We start from the raw sequence: 20,088 nt of genomic DNA on the forward strand, positions 1-20,088 counted from the left end.
ATCAGACTGAGGAATTACAAAGGTTCTTTTGATACATTTCAAACAAACATAATCTGCAACAAAATACGTTCCTCTCAAAACATAATTGAGAATGCAATTTTGATTCAGTATGTAGAAATAATGTTGTAAATGCCACTTTTTTAAAATGTTGTCTGTGCCACACGTGGATGTATACAGAGTGTGTGCCCCTCTCCCAAAGAAAAACACTGCAGCACAGCTCCAGTAAGGCATGTTCATTGGCACACTAAGCTAAGATAGCTCATTGCAACATGTCAGGTAATGCCACAGAGATAGAAGATCCTCCAATCACCAACAGGTCTGGCAATTGGAGCCACTCTGATTTCCCTGAGTTGTAAGGGCAATAGCAAGACAGTGGTGAATAAAAAACAACAGCATGTCCCATCCGCTACACAAGAGTAGGTTCCTCCAATGGGAATACTTTAAACATGGCAACTCATTTACGCTGACAACACCCCGCTGTGTCAACAGGTGGTACTTGACAAAAACAAGGAGCAACACACACACTGCAAACTATGACTGCAACATGTTGGCAGGCGTAGCCATTCCCAACTGATTCACACAGGGCAAAAGAAATCACCGCGGCGATTGGTATATTTATAGCCACACTTTGTGTCATTGCGCCCTGGTACACTTATCCTTCATGAGCCCATTTCAGCCATTCCGTAATTCCAGCTTTGTACAAAAAAACAAAAGCTCCACAAGGGCTCCACAAAGCTAGCTAACTGTAACAGCACAAAACCTTACCGCTGAATGGGAAATCACTGCCATAGTCATCATCATCATCATCAAATAGATAATACTTTATGATTATGATTTTTTATGAGGAGCTGTTAGTGTTTTTGTTTATATGCTGCTAAGATGACACCTCAGAAGATGGGTCAGGTATAGCTCCATCATTGTTCAAACAAAAAAAATAAATACTTAGTTTTGTTTTAATTAATTGAAATTTTTAAAAATTAAGGAAATTTCTCTGGCATTCATACTTTTTTGCTTTACACCTTTAATGAGAACATAACTTTTAGGAGTCAGTGCTTAATATTTGTTGTAGGACCTATCAATATTACACTTGTTTTCTATGGTAAGAGTTTAATCTGAACTATCTCTACTGAGACATTTTGATCCGATTCCACTCAAGCATCTATGCATAAATATGTTTCACTATGAGAAGTAATATTACTAGTAGTAATATTATATTACTATTGCTATATATTAATATCATGGGTTTCATCATGGGAGAGTTTTAGTGCTGCAGGGTCAGAATTCCCCTCTTGAAAGAGTTGTGGCATGGAAATTGTCACATTAAGAGATTCAGTATCTCTACACAAAATATCAGCTTACTGGGTGTCAAAAGCCCATATTTGTCAATTCCTAATAGCAATAATTTAGGGTCAGGTAGAAATGAAAACTTACAGTATTGACAGGTGACAGAAACTAAAGTCTGCCATTAAACTCCACACACAATCCCATTCAGGCAAAATAGAGCTCTTACATTCACTCATAGCAACGGCATACACACACAAACAAACATGCACACCAGTGCGCACACACACACACACACACACACACACACTCTCTCTCTCTCTCTCTCTCTCTCTCTCTCTCTCTCCCTCTCTCACACACACATACACACACTCTTCAGTTGCCACAAATAACACTACATTAACACTTAGAGCAGGCCAACCAATCTTGTTTGCCTTAAGAGGATAGCTGAAATAGCTAGCAAGTCACTTCCCCAGAGGAGGGGTTGTGTGTGTGTGTGTGTGTGTGTGTGTGTGTGTGTGTGTGATATACACACATATCCATCTACAGCCTCCTAAATATGACCTGGCCTCCTAACATCTCATAATTCCAGTGACACTGTTGGAACATTTAAATGATAATCCTATATCATGACTGGATTGTTCCATTTTTCAGAACAGACAAGAATAATCTTAGAAACATGGCTGCAACAGTTTTTAGAGTGGAATGAGAATCGAGAGCCCCACACCATTCTAAGGTTGGAAAGAATTACATGAAGGGCTTTCAGGTGAAATTACACACCTTTCAGGTCCTTAGTTTTTTGGACGGTGGCTGGGAAAGTTTAGATAACGTCAGCTTGTTGTGACCTGATCTGAGCAGGTGGGGAGTGCAAGTGCAAGTCCTGGAAATCCTTGATATCCAAATCACACTGCGCTATCTGATCATTACTGACACCCCCCCCACTGTGCCTCTCCTTATGCTTCAGTGCAATCAAGTGAACAGTGAGTCACCAAAATACCAAACAGTCACAGGAAATGTGTGCACTACACAAAAATATTGCTTGACCAGCACAAAACCCTGTCATATGCCATGTGCTGTTACAAAAAGAGAGCCCAGAGTGTTTTGGAGTAGAGACTAGGGGCTCTAGTTTCCCGGCGCAGCGCGGGGTGGCGCAGTGAGGCGAACCCCGCGCAGAGCTAGTTTCGACCGGCGAAACGGCAGAGGCGGACAGTGTCCAAGTTTCGCAGACGGACTTGCGCGGAGATGGGAGTGGTGGCGCAGTGGGGGGAGGTGCCGACAGATTCGGCTTGGCGTAGTGACAGTTTTGTGCCAAAAGGCTTCGCCGAGGTGCGCCAAAAGCTCGCCTCCTGAAACCACGTCTACTTTCCGCGCAAGGCGGAGCGGAGCCGGCGCAGTGGAAGTTTGGCTGGCTGGCGCACATCACCAAAACCTCACAATCAGCACAAACGGTGCCAATCTCCTTTGATCTGACATCAGCTGTGACGGGACAGTTAATATGGAGATATATGTATGTGCTGATTGTGATCGTAGCATTGAATAGTGTTTTTTTTCGGTATTTATTGCATCGTTCATGTGCCTGACATCCCGGAAGCCTGCCTGTGAGGTTTTGGTGACGTGTGCGCACTGCTCGCCGGTCTCCGCTCCGCGCCGGTCTCCTGGGCTCCGCTCCGCCTGCGGCAGTAGACCTCCTTGTCAGCTGTGTAAACTTTCATTACGCCTTCGCGCAGCGCATTTTAAAGGCGAGGACAGGGGCTCATTTGATTGGTTAAATGTGAATCGGCTGTGTCAAACCCACTCCACGCCTTCTCTCCTCCCTTGCGCCGGTAGGAGGGACGGCGGAGTACTTGCGCCACCGAGAACGGCGTGCCAAACTTGGAAAATCCGCCTGGCCACACCCAGTTGGCGAAGCGCATCTGCGCTACGCCCCCGCCTCGCCTGGTCTGCGAAACTAGAGCCCTAGGGCTAAACAGAAGACAGTTTACACTGTGTCACAGTAACCTACATCTGGAAACATGTTTACCTCATCTGACTTTACTTACTCAGAATGTTAAAGAATTAACTGTCAGCCAGACCACATTCATCTTTTTCAGGTTGTTAGAAATTTTCATATTAGTTGCACACAACATAACTGACCAGATATGGCTGTGATACAACCACCAGTGTCTTATCAGGGTGTCTATAAGTATCAGAGAGTTCAATTGAATGCTTTCTACGACTTTTTAAGTCAAATTTTAATTAAATTCAAGACTGTTTTTTAGACAAATCATCTATTTCTTATTCAAGTAAGCATTGCAGGTTAAGTGCTATAAGCTTGGTCCAGAGCAGAGTGAAGCTGTAAGTACGAATATGGTAGGTTCTACCTATTATAATAGATTCCTTTAGGTTAGATGGCAAGGTACTTCTGTTTTAAATCTAACCATGACTTTTTTTTCCCACAGAACTTGGGAAGGTAGGTAAAAGGAGTTTCTTATATTTTGTCTCTACAGTAAGTGTGATAAGTAAGTATAAATCAGTTGGGTTAATCTACAATAGGCAAAAGAGTTTTATAACATGTTGACACATAACCACTGAGCAAAAAAGAAATTTTAGAGGCTCTGAATTTGTGTTTAATCAAATAAATAAAAATGCTTTTTATTTTTATTGTTATTTTATTTTTGTTTTTAATATTTATTATTATTATTAGTAGTATTAGTATTAGTATTATTGTTGTTGTTGTTGTTGTTGTTATTTTACCTGTGGGGATGCGGATGTTGATGTCGGACAGCGTTGACAGGTTACTTCCCCAGGTGAAGAATCCATTGCTTACCTGAACAGATGTACAAGAAAAAAACAAGACAAATTTTGTGCAAAGGGTAAATTGTGCTGCAAATGTTTTGTTACAGCACAGAACCAGGGCTAGATACTTAATATGTTTAAGAAGAAACTTATGATGAATTAGGTTAAGACAGAAAACGTCAGACAAGATAGCCCTCAGATCAACTTACACTGTTTGATCTCAATTGATCTCTTTGATGTTTAATGCATTCTATGAGTTATTTTGTGAGCTAAGTGCTGTCATTTATTTATTTTTTGGTGTACCAACTTTTCCACAACTTGTCTGGACTTCCTCCACTTCAGTTAGTGATTTCCTGCTTTTCCTAGAATGTTTTTCAACAATCCCAAAAAGACCATAAATGAACTTATTGCATTCAGTAAATGTTGGCAGAGACAGACTAACAGCAAGAGTGCAACTCACTTGTGGTGAATTGGATTCGGCGGAATACATTGACAGCAGGTGTGATGGGGGCTGGCATCAATTAAGAGGTCAGACAGGAGTCGGCTCCTTTTTTATGGAGAACATTATAGCATTTCTAGCATTAGACTGTTTTATCACTTCTAATGTGTACCTATTTTGTGTGTGTTACAAGTCTACCTCCTTAAAGGGACATCAGTGGGACACTCAGAGCCAGATTCACTTCAGTAAATTGTTGATTCTAGATGGTACAGAAGGGTTAGACACCGGAGGTGCAAATTATATAAAATATTCTATCTGGACACGCATTTCCTTCTTTTTTTAACTGGTGTAGGTCGGAGACTGAACTGCCAAAGTTGAGGCAGCTGATGGAAGGCAGAAACACAAGGAATGTTCTGATTCCAAGAGTTACACAACTCTGTTTCTTTAGTGTCTTGTTATAAGTACTTTGACACCAACTTGTGGTGTGCTACTAAGCTTGTCACATAGGGAACAGTTGCTGTATGAAGAAGGTCTTCACAGGTCACGCTCATGTTAAAGTCAGAGTCCATCTGCTGCTGCCTAATTAAAATACTTAACTCTTTCCAAAAATCTAAACCATTTCATAAATTGCTATTTCAAAAGCATGTAGCTACATTCAATCAATGGGTCTATCTGGTATGGAAAGAAAATTAGTTTTACACACAGTTTATCTTTGTGGGGTGGCAGGGTTGCCTGAATCACAACATACCTGTGTAGTTAAAAGATGTTCTAATACGTTAGTATAGGTAGAGACTACACCTGACCCCATGAAGCAGGACCATTTTTCTTTTATTTGTTAGTTTAGGAGGTTTTCCACTTTTTCACGCTGTGTATCCAGTCCCTTGTCACTATGTATCTGATCTTCCTTATGTCATAAAAATTTGCAATTTTCTTATAACTACACACATTTTGTATTGTATACTGGTTATTGTCTACTTTATGGTTAAAGTCCTCTTCAAGCCAGCCATTAAGGCCCTAAAAATCATCTCTGTAGATCAATATTACATATTTAGAAGTTTTTTCTTTGATACATCCCTTATTGCCTTACAACCACTTAAATGTAACTCTAAACCTTGCTTGGATGTATGAATATGCAAATATTCTCCATCCACCCCCCATCTGCTGGCATGCTAGCTTGTGACCAGAAAGCAACAACGAGTCAGATGATGGGATAGGCTGTTGGATTTGAACGTTGTTCATTCATTTCCAGTAAAACCAGGAGACATGAAGCGACAAAGGGAGAATGCTGGGAACAAGTTTTGAGCAGCTATAAAACACAAGAATAGGTTATCATATGTTCATCTGCTATAAAAAAACATTCACTGGCTTTAGTCTGGCCACAGAGAGAGCTGAAGAGAGATGCTAAGTTACTTGGCGGTGGACAGTAAAAAAGTTGCTGACTGTGAGCAAATTTGGGGGTACAATCTGTTTCTTTTTTTTTTTACAGCACAAAACAGGATGGGGGTGCTGTTCTTCCAGAGCAAATTGAGCATTTGTTTATTTGTTACTGACTAGCCCAGCTAGTCTGCATAATTCATTGGGGACATGTTTACTTGTCTCTATTTTCTCTATATTTTCAATGATCAATCAATCTATGACAAATAAATGTTTAATAAGATGTTGAATAAATGTCAGAGTTCAATGTTGGGCTCAAGTAAAATTAAACTGAAGTCCTAGCACTGAGTAAAGATGACTTCAATGTGAGTTTGCTGGCTGGGATGTCCAGTATCTGGGAATTCAGCCATGACCCATTTTGGGTCCCAGCCCCTAGTTTTACAAACCAAGTTGCTGAGAGTTCATTACAGTGAATGTCCCACAATAAAAGGCCATTATGCAACAGATGACTACGTGCTGTTTTCTCGTTATGTGTGGGCCCAGCAGAGTTAGGCCTATGACCCGTTTTATGTCATAATTTAAGAAACCAAGCTGTTGAGAGTTCATTGCAGTGAAAGGCCCTGAGTTAAATTCCATTACACAACAGATGAACACATACAGTTCTGCTCTCATGCAGGGATCCAGGAAAAGTCTGTCAGTGACACACTTCCCTTCCTGACCCACAGTTTGAAAAAGTAGGTTCTTGAGAGTTCACTGTCACGAGTCCAGCTAAATGTCATTACACAACACAGGAGCAGGTGCTGCAGCCCATTTATTTCTTTAACCTTTATTTAACTGAAGCAGGTTAGGTAGTTATTCTGGCTTTCAGTGGAGTGTCCTATGAGGGTTTGAATGCTTTTTTCCACCATGACATGAATAAAATTCTTGGAGACATTAAATAGTCATAATTCTTGCTTAAAGTAGTCAGATTTGTAGATAATAAATATTAACACAAATTTTTGGTTACTGGTCTTCAAAAGCCCATTTCAGTCAAACTATTAGCTTCTTCCAAGTTACAAAAATCCCCTGCATCATCAAAATGCTTTTTCCTCTTTGAACCATTCCATTTTTACTACTTTGACAGTTTAACTGCAGTAAATAGCCCAGAGTAAGACATACACAACAGCACTACAGATACTATAGGCCCTTATATGTAATGCCTGTTGAATGATCTATGATCCTGCTTCCTGCTGGGACTCTATCTCTGTTTACATTTCTCCCATCTGTTGCTTTTACTTATTTATTTCATGTTTATTTTATCTGACAACCCCCAAATCTTACCCGCCTTTCCCCCCATAGTTCCTTTCTCACAAATACAACACAGTATCCCAAAGGCCTCTTAGAGATAAGAACAGTGTTCAATTCGATTCAGTTTTGTTTCTATAGCAACTTAATTACAGAGTTCAAAGTGCTCTACAGAATAGAGGAGGACATATACAGCACAATTAGAAAATGTGAGAAAAGGGAGAAAAGACAGAATTAATTGATCGCATTGAACAACAAAAACATTTTTAAGACCTCCAAGACTAAATATGTAAGACTTCTGCGGTTATATTTAATAGTACAACAACGTCTGACAACAGTTTAACCTCTGTGCTCTTTATCTAGCTCACTATAGTGCTTCAGCAATGTTCAGGCCATGTGGAAAATTATTTCACAATGATAACATAAGCTTATTAATGATGTAGGAGTGTAACTGTGGGAGTTACATTCCAAAAAAATTTTTTAACAAAGACTAATTTTCTCTCTCTGTCTGTCTAATTAGCAGGCCACTGTCTGGTAGTTACAACAGAGTCCACCGGGATGAGAAAGGAAGACAATGAATTCTTCTAAGAATGTTACACTCCCAGAGAAGAGACCACACACAAATATCAGATGTATGGTTCTACGTGGCCACACAAAACCCGTGTATGTACAAGTAATGGTCAAAATATGGAAGAACCAGTGTTATAGATAAATCAACAGTATGACCACCCTTTGCTTTTAGAGATGCTTCTGTCCTCCTTGTCCTGCTGTATGAAAATGGATCAAATGTGGATCAAATGTGGCTACCTAACTTGCCTTCAAGAAGGAAACCTCCAGTTCTTTGAGGGATGAAGGAGGTGGAACTCTACTTCCCATGAAACCACTTTTGAATTTGCTCAGAAGTGTGTGAATGGAGGCATTATCATCCTAGAATATAGGAACATCATGAGAGAACTCTATTTGCACCCCAGGGTGTTCCTGGCCCTCTACAATGACCTCTTTACCCTTGACTTATACAACCATGTGGCACAACCATCAGACCAAGTGACTCTAAGAGGATGGCTGCCATACCATCACAGATCAATTACAATGTCTAACAACAAACTGGTGTCTTTGTAACTCTGCGTGTTAGTGATGCATGGATTGCAGATATAGGGCTCTATTTTCCCAGCGCAGCACAGGGTGGCGCAGTGAGGCGAACCCCACGCAGAGCTATTTTCGACCAGCGCAACCTGAGGGGCGCACAATTTCGCATTTTGGCAGACCGAGGTGCGCTGAGATGGGAGTGGCGACGCAGCAGGGGGAGGTGTCAACAGATTCAGCTTGGCGCAGTGACAAGGAAAGCCTGGGAGACCGGGCTTTCAAAGTGGCAGCCCCAAAGCTGTGGAACGAGCTGCAAGCCCCCACTCTGCAGGTGTTTAAATCACACCTAAAGACACATTTTTATTTTTTGGCTTTTAAAACATAGCCTGCGTGACTACTCATGTGACACCATGTATGTTTTATGTACTTATGTGTCATTTGTTTGTATGTGACACCATGTATGTTTTATGTTCTTATGTGTCATTTGCTTGTATGTGACACCATGTATGTTTTATGTTCTTATGTGGTATTTGTTCGTTTTGTGTTATTTGTTTGTTTGTTTGTTTTTTGTCTTTTAACTTGTACAGCGCTATATAAATAAAGTGGTATGGTATGGTATGGTATGGTATTTTCATGCCAAAAGGCTTTCAGCACAAGGCGGAGCGGAGCCGGCGTAGTGCAATTTTGGCTGACAGGCGGGCAGACGTCACCAAACCTCACAATCAGCACAAACGGTGCCAATCTCCTTTGTTCTGACATCAGTTGTGACGGGACAGTCGATATGGAGATAAATTTATGTGGTATAGTGTTTTTGTCGGTATTTATTGCATTTTTAATGTGCCTGACATTCTGGAAACCTGCACGTGAGGTTTTGGTGACATGTACGAACCGCGCACCTGTCAGCCAGAGTTGCACTACGCCGGCTCCGCTCCGCCTGCGACAGTAGACCTCCTTGTCAATTGTGTAAACGTTCATTACGCCTTCACGCAGCGCATTTTAAAGGTGAGGACAGGGGCTCATTTGATTGGTTTAAAGTGAATCGGCTGTGTCAAACCCACTCCACGCCTTCTCTCCTCCCTTGCGCCGGTAGGAGGAACGGTGGAGTACTTGTGCCACGTCGCATGGCGTGCCAAAATAGCAAAATCCACTTGGCCACACCCAGTTGGCGAAGCGCAGCTGCGCCCCCGCCTCGCCCGGTCTGCGAAAATAGAGCCCATACTGTATCAGTGGGCACCACAGATAATCTGTGGATCGGGCAGTTTGGGTCATAAAAATTCACATTCTGATTAAAGCCAATGGGTTATGGTTGGGTAAAAAAAAAAAAATCTTTTTTGATTTTACTAAATACCTGTAGTGATTCCCCCCGCAGCAGAGACAATAACTGGCACAACAGCAAGGCACAGTGGTGTAATCTTAATGATTATTTAAATCTCCAGATACACCAGACAGGGTCTGATGTTAATTACTCACATTAATGATTAATATAATTTTACTAATTACTTACTTACTTAAACCAACTCACTTCCTTACACCTATATTGTTACTTAAATTATACTTACTTGTACTTTATTGTACTACTTGTACTAAATTTTTTACTTACTTACTTATCTACATCTCATAGCCCCATTCATGACTGCTCACAGTCCTTTTTTTTTTTGTGTTTCTTTATACAAAAAATTAGGATGAACTAGCAAGTCTGTTTTTCTGTTGATCCTAGTAATTCATGAACTATGGTTCATGCCCCAGAATGGGTCTTAGATATGTGTGTGTGTGTGTGTATATATATCTATATATATCTATATAGATATCTATATATATATCTATATAGATATCTATATATCTATATATATATACATATATATATAGATATATATGTGTGTGTGTATTTATGTCAAATCCTGAATAAACTTACTGTAGATCAACACCATTAAATTGTTTCCCCTTTTAATCTTTAACCTTGGACCTTTTGTGGTGATGGCCACAAATGGCCTTGGCCTCTGCCACTCTTTGTATCTTTCTCTCTACCTGCCCTTCCATTTCACCATTACCCAGTGTGTGAACTTTGACCCTGACCTTTACAGCCACATCCTCTGTCTCTGCGGGTCTCATCTGACGCCTGGTTGGATGCTCGTAGTTGTCCATCTGATACCGCATAGGCTGCTTCCTGTTAATTGCTTTGGTCTGCAGAAGGAGGGGTGGAGGGGATGAAAGAAGGAAAGCGATATGAGAAATGAGGAAGAAGAAATAGAGATTCCAGTCAGTAATAATAACCAATACTTGGACTCTCCTTCATCTGCTCCAGTTCTTTGGGGAGAAGATTGGGGGGCGCAGGGGTCTCTCTCTCATCTAAACCCTGGGGATGTAGCCACTAGGAGAGCTTAGTCCCACAGCCACCCCCACATTTTCCTATCCCCTCTATCCATTGATGTAGCCATCACTCTGCCACAATTCTAACACTGTCTATTTCCATATCATGTGAGGTCCTCATACAATATATTTCAATTTGTACAGTGGAACTCATAACACAAATGTCATTTTTGATACTTTCAACCACCAGTTGATATAGCCTAAAAATAGTATAATAATGATTGAAATAAAACCCAGCTCATGAAAGCTATTATATTTACTGTTCTAATTTAAACACCTTGTGTCTGGTTGGTTTTTACCACAAATAATCATCTGGCATACAGAAACTTCAGAAACTCAAACTCCATCAATAGAAAATCAAAATAAAAAAAACTCACATTACTGCATACCCTATTAGGTTGACAGGTGATCTCTGGGAAATACAGTGAAAAAATATTTGAAGAAATACGTGAAATGGATATTTAGTGTTATACAAGTATGCTTTTCAACCTTATTTTTAAACCATTACCCCTCTACACTGTATGTTGCTGTGTGACTGTCCATTTTGGAGGGCTACAGTGATAATCCCATTTGGATATGCTAGTCACCATGTGACCCAGTTGCCTGAAACCTCAGACAGGCAGAGGATTGGAGTCTGGGCTGTGATGGAACACGCTGTGATGTTCTGTACTATGTGCCAACGATCCCCAAAGCCTCAACACAATAATGATTTGCATGGCAGAAGTAACATTATTATTAACATTATCATTTCAGCAATAAACAAGCCACTCTCCAACTGCATTAATCACTGCATTGAAACTTTCTGCAAACACATATGGCATTTTCTGCCTGGTATACCACTGAATGCCAGCTGTTTTGTCTTTTCTGTTGTTTTTTTTTTTTTAAATTGCTCTTGTGTGCTTGATGCTAAGATGGTCACACTGATTGCAGGTCTTTGCCTGTCATTATCTGGCCAATATGCACGTGTCTCGGTATAGCTGTTCATTGCTGTAAAGAAGTGCTCCAGGCAGCGGGAGACGGGACCCAACAACACTCCTAAAGCATCCCCCTGTAGAAGGAACCTGTTGCCAAAATGGAAAGGACGCATGTGACCTGGAGTAACACGGAAAGAATGTCTGCTGTTTGATCTGGCGCGCTTAAGCGACTCAAACTCTAACCATGAGGAAACGCTAATTGTACGTGGCATCTGTTACACTCAGCACATTAAAATGATTTCTTGGCACCTTCCGTGTGCTCTGGAAGTGCTGTCTCCTGAGAATATCCCTTAAAAACTTGAACACATAAACACAAGGATACTTTTGGATAGCTTGGTTGTGGAGAGTTGTCACACTGCTTTATATACACTTTCATTGTTCAGAGACCAATATGCAGTGTTGCATAAACCATTATTACTGTTCCTTCAAAAATTTTGTGAATAAAAAATTCATATCCTGTGTGATTTGTTTGACAGCTGTAGGTATGCAGATTACATTCATGTCATGTACCCAGTATGGACTTCAGAGTCTGAGCCAGAGTCCATGCATTGAATGTGAAAATGGACGGGTCTTGATTAACTTATTACTCACATCAAGGTCACGTCTTACTGGAGGTCAATCATCCCCTTATCCCCTTATATAGCAGCATCAGGGTTGGAATCAGCAGACTGGGGTGTAAAAAGTGACCTATGAGTCCCTGTACAGTACTTATGTCAACATCTCGACTATATCTAAGGACATTGGCTTTTATTCATCTTTAAAGCCCTTCTCGGTAGACTACCATCATACATCACAAACCTTTTAGCATGGAATTCTGGCACTTACATGACCCGTTCATCTGACTTGTTACTCCTAAAGGTTCCCCGAGCTTGTACTGAACTTGGTAAAAGTGCATTCTCCCATAATGCCCCAAACTCATGGAACACCCTCCAGCACACTCTGAAGATGCAAGCACTCCCCTCTCTTGCACAGTTTAAGACTTTAATCTCAGAACACTGTGTTTCTGATTGTATTTGTTTTAAATGATTTTCTTATTATATGTATGTTTTATTTTGTTTTTAATGCGCTTGTAACCACAACGGCATTGAAAATGAGGGTAACCTCAATGTCCATTCGAGAATAAATAAAGATTGAACGAATTTTTGACAAAAATGCAGATTTTATCGCTAACAAATAGGCCTACACTACTTAATATTTACTTTTGGATCTGCTTAAAGCTACACTAGACAACATGTGGAGAGGTTCACTGTTTGATTTCCTTAACAGTTGTAAGAATTCACGCAAACTGACATCAGCAAATTGTGCACTACTCAGACTTAGCACCAGGACACACCAAGCCGACATCGAAGACCTAGCGAAACAAGGCCAACACTCAGATCACTACTGACCCACTTATCACATGTTGACTGATAAAAGTTGTCACCGAATGCAGTTCAGAGACTACAGCTGATGGCCGACATACAGCATGTTCTGTGCCTGCATTACAGGAAATAATTTCCCATTACAGGAGGGGCAGCAGGCTCAGAAAAGCAAACTGGAGGCCTCAGGATCATGGATAAAGAAATAAAGTAGCTCTTCATTTTGATGCCACTCTGAATCCATTTCGTGCAACAAAGCAGGAATACATCTGAGGAGAAGCTGCAGCTGCTCTGGCACTGTCAGCCTGAAGTTCTTTTGCTTTTGGAAGAACAAATACTTACTACATCAAGCTCCATCAGGTTAGCTAGCTTGCTTGCTAATTACAACAATAACTCAAATGGATTTCCATTTCTCTTCTAGTGCCCTGTCACTTAGGCTGACAGCCAACTGCCAATTGCAAGGCTCTCTGGCCCTGGTTGTTGTGCAAGGGGCTTTAAAATTTGGTGTCAGGTTCAACCATCTTTGGTGAGTCCAAATTTCTGTGCATGGAGCACTTGTTTACTGCAGCCACACTTCATACTGTTAGTCATTGAGACAGGTGCACTTTTAGATATTTGTTTTTTAGTTCATCTTTAAAATAAAAGATGCATTGATAGCTGCTATCAGTGATCACTGTTTCCTTGGTAGTGTGATATCAGTAATACTCACTGCCCCAAAGTGCTTTTTACATGTGTCCAAGGGATAAGACATGTCTCCATTTCTCCAGCTGTCATCTCCGATCTCATCACTCTGGAGAAACTCACCCAACTTCTGAACACTGTAAGAAAACACACACACACACACACACACACACACACACACACACACACACACAGAAAGAAAGAGAGAGAGAGAGAGAGAGAGAGAGAGAGAGAGAGAGAGAGAGAGAGTCCATAAATAAGTGTGTGGATAATGATACCGATAGCTGTCAGCACCAGGGAGTTTAGAGTTCCTCATCATTCCTATCAGGTTTCCTTTGAATTCCCTGAGTTTGATTTACCACCAGAACCATATCCAGTTTGCAACACAGTATTCCCGGTCGGTATTCTTTGTTTAGTCATGTCCACATTCTCTCCCTTTCAGTCAAAACAGCACCACTAATTAAGCTCATCAGGAACTGTGTAAATAAAATCGCTTTCCAGTGAGAACATAAACATGAACATACATAGCACAACATGAAGAACCAGATGGGAATAAGCCCATCTGGACAGTGTGATCTTGTGGTAGATTTAGAACCCAGACAAGCAATGTGGCGAAACATATTGTTTACCACTCTCTTTTGTGTACTCTCCATGATTTGTGGAGGGTCATGTAAAAGTAGCAAAACTGGATATCACTTGATTTTAATAATTACTGAAATGTCATCAAGGAGATGTTTGGTTGACCAGAATCTTGACTGCTGAATGATAAATGTTAGAACATGCACTATATCCATAGCCTGGCACAGCCACTTGGTCTTGCAAGATCAAATTAGTCACAAAACCAGTCTGGCCACTCTTCAACCAAAGCATTTGGTTTCCTAAAATGGTCGTACCAATCAGCACCCTGTGAAGGACTACAGGCGTGGTTTAGGTGGTGACCACACAAGAGGTTAGTCACTGAATAGGACATCAGTGTAGATTGTCCTGACAAAAACAGCTTCACTATGTGTCTCACAGTGTGACCCAACTTTAACAAAACTCAATAGGTTTGTGAGGCAAAGCTAAATTCTCCTCCCAGTTTACCATTTTTATCCAAATGTCCACTATAATTTCAAATATTCTCTCAAAGTCTCTCTTAGCCCCTCCAATAATTTTCATTTTCACATACACACACACACACACACACACACACACTCACACTGTATTCACATGTGGGACACGTGAGACATTTTACAGTTGTCTATAGAATTAAGAGAAAATGCAAAAGAAAAAGCTAAAAATACAACAAAACCTGGGTAGACAAATATAATGTACAACATATTATACATATTATATGATAAACTGGGTGACAAACTGACTCAAAACAATTTCATTAAAAATTCTCACTCCACTTTTCTGAAACAGAATGATCCCAATGCACTTGATGCATTTGATTTCAAGTTTTTTAGTTTTTGCACTCTTTCAAGCCACAATCTGTCTCTCACTCACTGATGTGGTAATAGAGCAAGATGTAAAAAGACAGAAATCATCTCACACACACACACACACACACACACACACACACACACACACACACACCTGACAAGGGCCTTGACAGCAAACCGGACCACAGTGGAGAGCAGGAAGAGAGGAGTGACCAGGATGTGGAACAAGGCCAGGGCTGCAAAGGCCTCAGAGGAACTGGGACCACTCTCATTGATAAAGTGATGGGTCACAAATGTCTAAAAAACCAGCACAAAAAATACAAATATTACCATCCATTCAGTATTTCCAAGTGTATTACACAATGTCTACTCAGAGTTAACATACAACTCAACTGACCACAGCATCATTGTGGCCAGTGACTTAGGTACTATAGTCATTGTAATGTTACCACTTAACACATTTCAATATTTTAAAGATTGTGACAAACTTCTGAAAAAAACGTATCGTTCTACTACAGAAGTGCCTTCCCAGGTCCAACTGTGACACAAAATATCTTACCGCAAGTACGGCAGCGATGGGAATTGCAGCATTCATGAAAACTGCATGAAGAGAAGAGATACAAAAGTTAAGTGGTTAGTTTGACTTCTGAAAGGTTCTAGAGCACTTAATTTGAAATTACATCTTGTAGTACTTGATGTAGTGGTTCTATCTTACTCGACATGGATGTGTAGAGAGCGAAGGTCTTGAGGCTGGTGAGCTCCTTGCCCCTGGTCTCCTCTACACTGTCACAGAAGATATTCTCCCAGGCGTACAGCTTCAATAACTTAATGCCCTTTAAGATCTCAGTTGTCTTCTTCAGACGATCTGTGGAGTGGTCCTGAAAGAGAAAAGCCGTTTGTTTGGCCATTGATTCATCATTCTGTTCCTTACTTTAAAAGGCAAAATGACAATTGACTAAGAGTCATTAGAAATTCATTCAGCTATGTTGGGGAGGGCAAAGAATTTGAAATCATTTTAAGCACAAATACCCTGTTCCATCTGAAAGCACCCTATTCTAAATGTATTTATTTCACCATTTATTTGATCTCACAAAAATTACTCAGTTACATGTGTAGTGTACAGTAGCGTTTCATTTAAACCTTCACACCTTCAACTTTCTATATTTTCTAATAATAACTGATCCCACTGTTCAGTCTTAAACTGCAGCTGGTGCCAGAGTGGACCCAAGAGTGGACCTATGTCTAAGAAATAAATACACCAGTCACTCACTTCTCCAAAACTTCCTACAAGGAACATGCAGTGCTACAATATATAACAACATAAATATGTTACTCACCAGCGTGTTCTTTTGTGTGTCTGCCAGCTTAGTAGCAATGAGGTATTGGACTGGTGCCAGCAGAACTATGACAGAAGCTCCTATCAAAGCACTGTAGCCCAGCAAATAATACAGCAGGATGACCCCCATCACAATCTGAACACACAGGGAAAAAACACCGTAACAGCCATCACAAGACAGAATGAAAGAAAAGGCAAAGTGAACAGACCGGACAGAACAGAAAGTAAGCTAACTAAATTCTTCTTCAAAGTTTTTCTTAAACCATAAAGTGTAAAAACCCAAGAAAGAAAAAGAGAATGCTGCATTACCAAGTTTTTTTTGTTTTTTTTTTGCAGTGAAGAGTAAACAGACAAGATAGGTACCTGTACAGGCATAGCCCAGAGGTTTGGGCAGAGGAAGAGGAACCACATTAGCTGGTTGGTCTCTATTGCCACCAGGTTGTTGATCTGTCCCAGAGTCATCTCTCCCATGGACATGTTGGAGGTGGACAGACGAAGGATTTTGTTGTAAATCATCGCCTAGTAAAGAAGGCAAACACAGTAAATACTTTTAATTAAGATCTGGCAATTTCCTCCATCTAATGGGAGATGCAAACCAGCCAACTCAGTTCACTGGAACTGCAGAAACGAGGTATGTGAATGATCCTGGTTCAAAGCACTGCTGCTTCTGTAGACACTGCTATAGCTCCTGAGGCTGTAATCACATAAGATACAGTTTTTTTCTGTTCTAACCTGAGGCATCCTTATGAGTGTTGCTTGTAAACAGAGAAAGAGTGCAAGGAGTCTGACATTTATTTGAAATCTATCTAGCTAAAATGGATAGTGTTTTTGGAAATAAAACTGAATGAGAGAAAGCTATCAATTGCTAAGCATGTGATTGAAGATAAGGATTAATTCTATAATGTTGGAGGAGATTTGTGCTTAAAAGCGTGTCCTGTGTAATCACAGCCTAACAGCCACAAAGGATCAGCTAGACTAATCATGAGTGCCTGACAAAACTCAGTCAGTTTACTAGCTCATCTCACAAAACATCCTGTATTTTTGTAAAATTCACAAGATGTTCATATTTCAACACACTGTGGAAATGAAAAGTCTGCACTGTTTACATTTAATTTGCCTAATGTAGGGGAATGGAAATAATTTTATCAGTTCTGCCTCAATTTGTCCACTAATCCATGTCAACATTGCACTCAGTCAACCTTTTTCACAGCAGTAATTTTGACATGAAATAAAAGATAAAGACGTTAATGAAGTTTCTGTTCCATTCAGGTCTAACAGAGCTAGGTTCCTGCTGTTGTTCATGTTGTCTCACTGGAAAGACTCTGCTGCACTTAAATGGAACACAGCCTTAATTTATGTTATTTCTTACACCTGTGCTCACCTGCTATTCATATCGAATGGTTGATAAGTGTTTACAACCCCCAAAAAAATGCCCTTTTGTAATCACCTTTAATGTATAAGCAAAAAACTTTCAAAGCAACACCTGATTAATGGCTCATGCTGATGAGCAGCCAAAACTGCACTTCCCATGATCCTTCACTCACCAGCAGGGCTCCTCGCAGGTTGATGCCCGTCTCTATGGTGACGTAGTAAGAGGCCTGCAGGAAGGTCCTCTGCAGGACTAAGGCCAGGAAGAGAAGCACAGCCAGGACCGAGGCGTTCTGCAGCAGCTCGGTGGAGGACATGAAGTACACACCAAAATAGAAGTCCTAGGAACACACACACACACATTAAATATTTTTAATGCAATTCTGCTTTATTAGTGTAGGGTTACACTGATATATCATTTAACTATACTGATAATTATGGGCCCTATCTTGTGCCACCCGCTACCCGTTGCCACTACTTAGGAGCTTCCACTATCCCTAAACGTTATCTTGCGCCCACACTACCCGCTATCCATTATGCCGACTCCTTTATTTGCGCCTGGAGGTGTGTCCGTGGGCGTGTTTTATGCGCTATCCCTAAAATTGCTATCTTGAGCACACACTTTAAGGACTGTTTACAAGAGCTGGCGGCTTCAATGCGCGCCCCGACCGAGCCTCACCACGCACGCGGTCAGACTGATACCGGGACGCCGCCGGAATGGACTGAGTATATTACTCATATAGACTGTTTAGAGGAAAGACTGTTTTAATTGGACACTTATGCCAGGGTGTATCATAAGCCAGCAGCTGTGCTATATTTTTATTTTTAATATTTTATTTGACCTATCTATCTACCTTGTCAATGAATTAGTTTACACATAGTTCCACCTCTGCCTCTTGTGTCTGTGTGGTGTGGCCCGGGGATTTTACTCAATCAGTACAACCTTTTGACACGTCCACTTGGACACGTGGACGTGCACATGCGGCTCCACCTCCCGAATTAACTCACCTATAATATAATATATAAAATATATATAAAAAGCCACCTTGCTTTAGCCTCAGTTGAACCCTTGAGAAAATCTATCTCCCTCTCTCCATCACGGGTTTCGGTTTGCGGATTTAGGATAGCGCAGCTTAAAGGCAATGGCACCTGGCACACTGATTGGTTTAACTGGCGTAACGCCCAAAACACGCCTATGCATAATATAGCGGGTAGCGCAGGTGTTTTACAGATAACAGCAGGTGCACAAGATAGCAACTTTTGCAGGGGAGCGCTTCTTGCGCAATGCTAAATCCCCAAATAAGGGGTTTAGTACGGTGGCCGAGAACCGCCATCGCTGCAAATAAAAAAAAAAAATGCTGCAAATAAAAAAAAACGGTGCAAATAAAAAAGAAAAACGCTGCGTTGCAAATAAAAAAAAGCAACAATCGCTGCAAATAAAAAAAATGCTGCAAATAAAAAAAATGCTGCATATAAAAAAAAAGCTGCAAATAAAAAAGGAAAACGCTGCATTGCAAATAAAAAAAGCAACGATGCAAACAAAAAAGCCAAAACGGAAGTGAATTACCGGGGACTATTATTGCTGATGCACAGGTGTTTTTTTATGTGAGAGAAGAAGAAGACGACGAAGAAGACGACACAAAACAAGAAGAAAAACGAACAAAGTACTTCGTGTCTGAATAATGTGTGTGATGTATATATCCACACACATTAAAATGGTACAAATCCACATCCATCTACATTTGTAATCCCAGACAGGTACTGTGCATGATGAAATCACACAGACACATTCTCTGGCACACACACACCAGCAGGGCAGTATCAAAAAGCCCAGTCTGACGCTCCACAGACAGTCCCTCAATATTAAACTGACCGAGTGTGAGGTGAGTGGGGAATTTTCCATGTCAGTCAGAAATGTAGGCCTGCTCTGCTCTCTTTCTCTTGCTACCCATTATACCCACTTTAGCAAGTTGGCACAGGCTTGACATCTGCCCAACGTCCAGAGCAGCCATAACAACATCCAGCCAAATGGACTGAGCAAAGATCTCTTGTCACTGCAAAAATGTCTGCTCTCTCTCTCTTACCATCTCCTTCTTCATTATAACCTTCTGAACAGGCTGGCATAGCCTTGAGAGTGTGTGTTCTCACGCCAAATGGACTGTCATTATAAAACAGTCTGCTCTCTCTCTCTGTGTGTCTGCTACACCAATGTTTACCCTATTCATTATATTGCCACTGGCAAATGCGTTTGTTCTGTGTTGTAGTTAAAGGTCACGTTTAACGGATATTGTTTTTTGTCAGCCAATATTGACGGCAATATTTTTGGTCTGCATCAAACTTCAGT

General features: G+C 40.8%; 1 protein-coding gene across 1 annotated transcript in view; it reads right to left on the minus strand.

Moving 5' to 3' along the window:
• Nucleotides 1-20,088, minus strand: part of abcc9 (ATP-binding cassette, sub-family C (CFTR/MRP), member 9) — a 78,669-nt gene that overhangs the window by 48,041 nt on the left and 10,540 nt on the right. Inside the window, exons 8-16 of the mRNA XM_030046103.1 lie at nucleotides 17,921-18,085; nucleotides 16,740-16,895; nucleotides 16,378-16,512; nucleotides 15,756-15,918; nucleotides 15,600-15,640; nucleotides 15,195-15,337; nucleotides 13,645-13,753; nucleotides 10,310-10,417; nucleotides 4,015-4,087 (exon numbers count right to left, since the gene is read on the minus strand). Coding sequence (XP_029901963.1) covers nucleotides 4,015-4,087; nucleotides 10,310-10,417; nucleotides 13,645-13,753; nucleotides 15,195-15,337; nucleotides 15,600-15,640; nucleotides 15,756-15,918; nucleotides 16,378-16,512; nucleotides 16,740-16,895; nucleotides 17,921-18,085 — 1,093 coding nt within the window. The remainder of the gene's footprint in view (nucleotides 1-4,014; nucleotides 4,088-10,309; nucleotides 10,418-13,644; nucleotides 13,754-15,194; nucleotides 15,338-15,599; nucleotides 15,641-15,755; nucleotides 15,919-16,377; nucleotides 16,513-16,739; nucleotides 16,896-17,920; nucleotides 18,086-20,088) is intronic.

Source organism: Myripristis murdjan, chromosome 23, assembly GCF_902150065.1.
Source record: "Myripristis murdjan chromosome 23, fMyrMur1.1, whole genome shotgun sequence".
NCBI classification, from domain to species: Eukaryota; Metazoa; Chordata; class Actinopteri; order Holocentriformes; family Holocentridae; genus Myripristis; species Myripristis murdjan.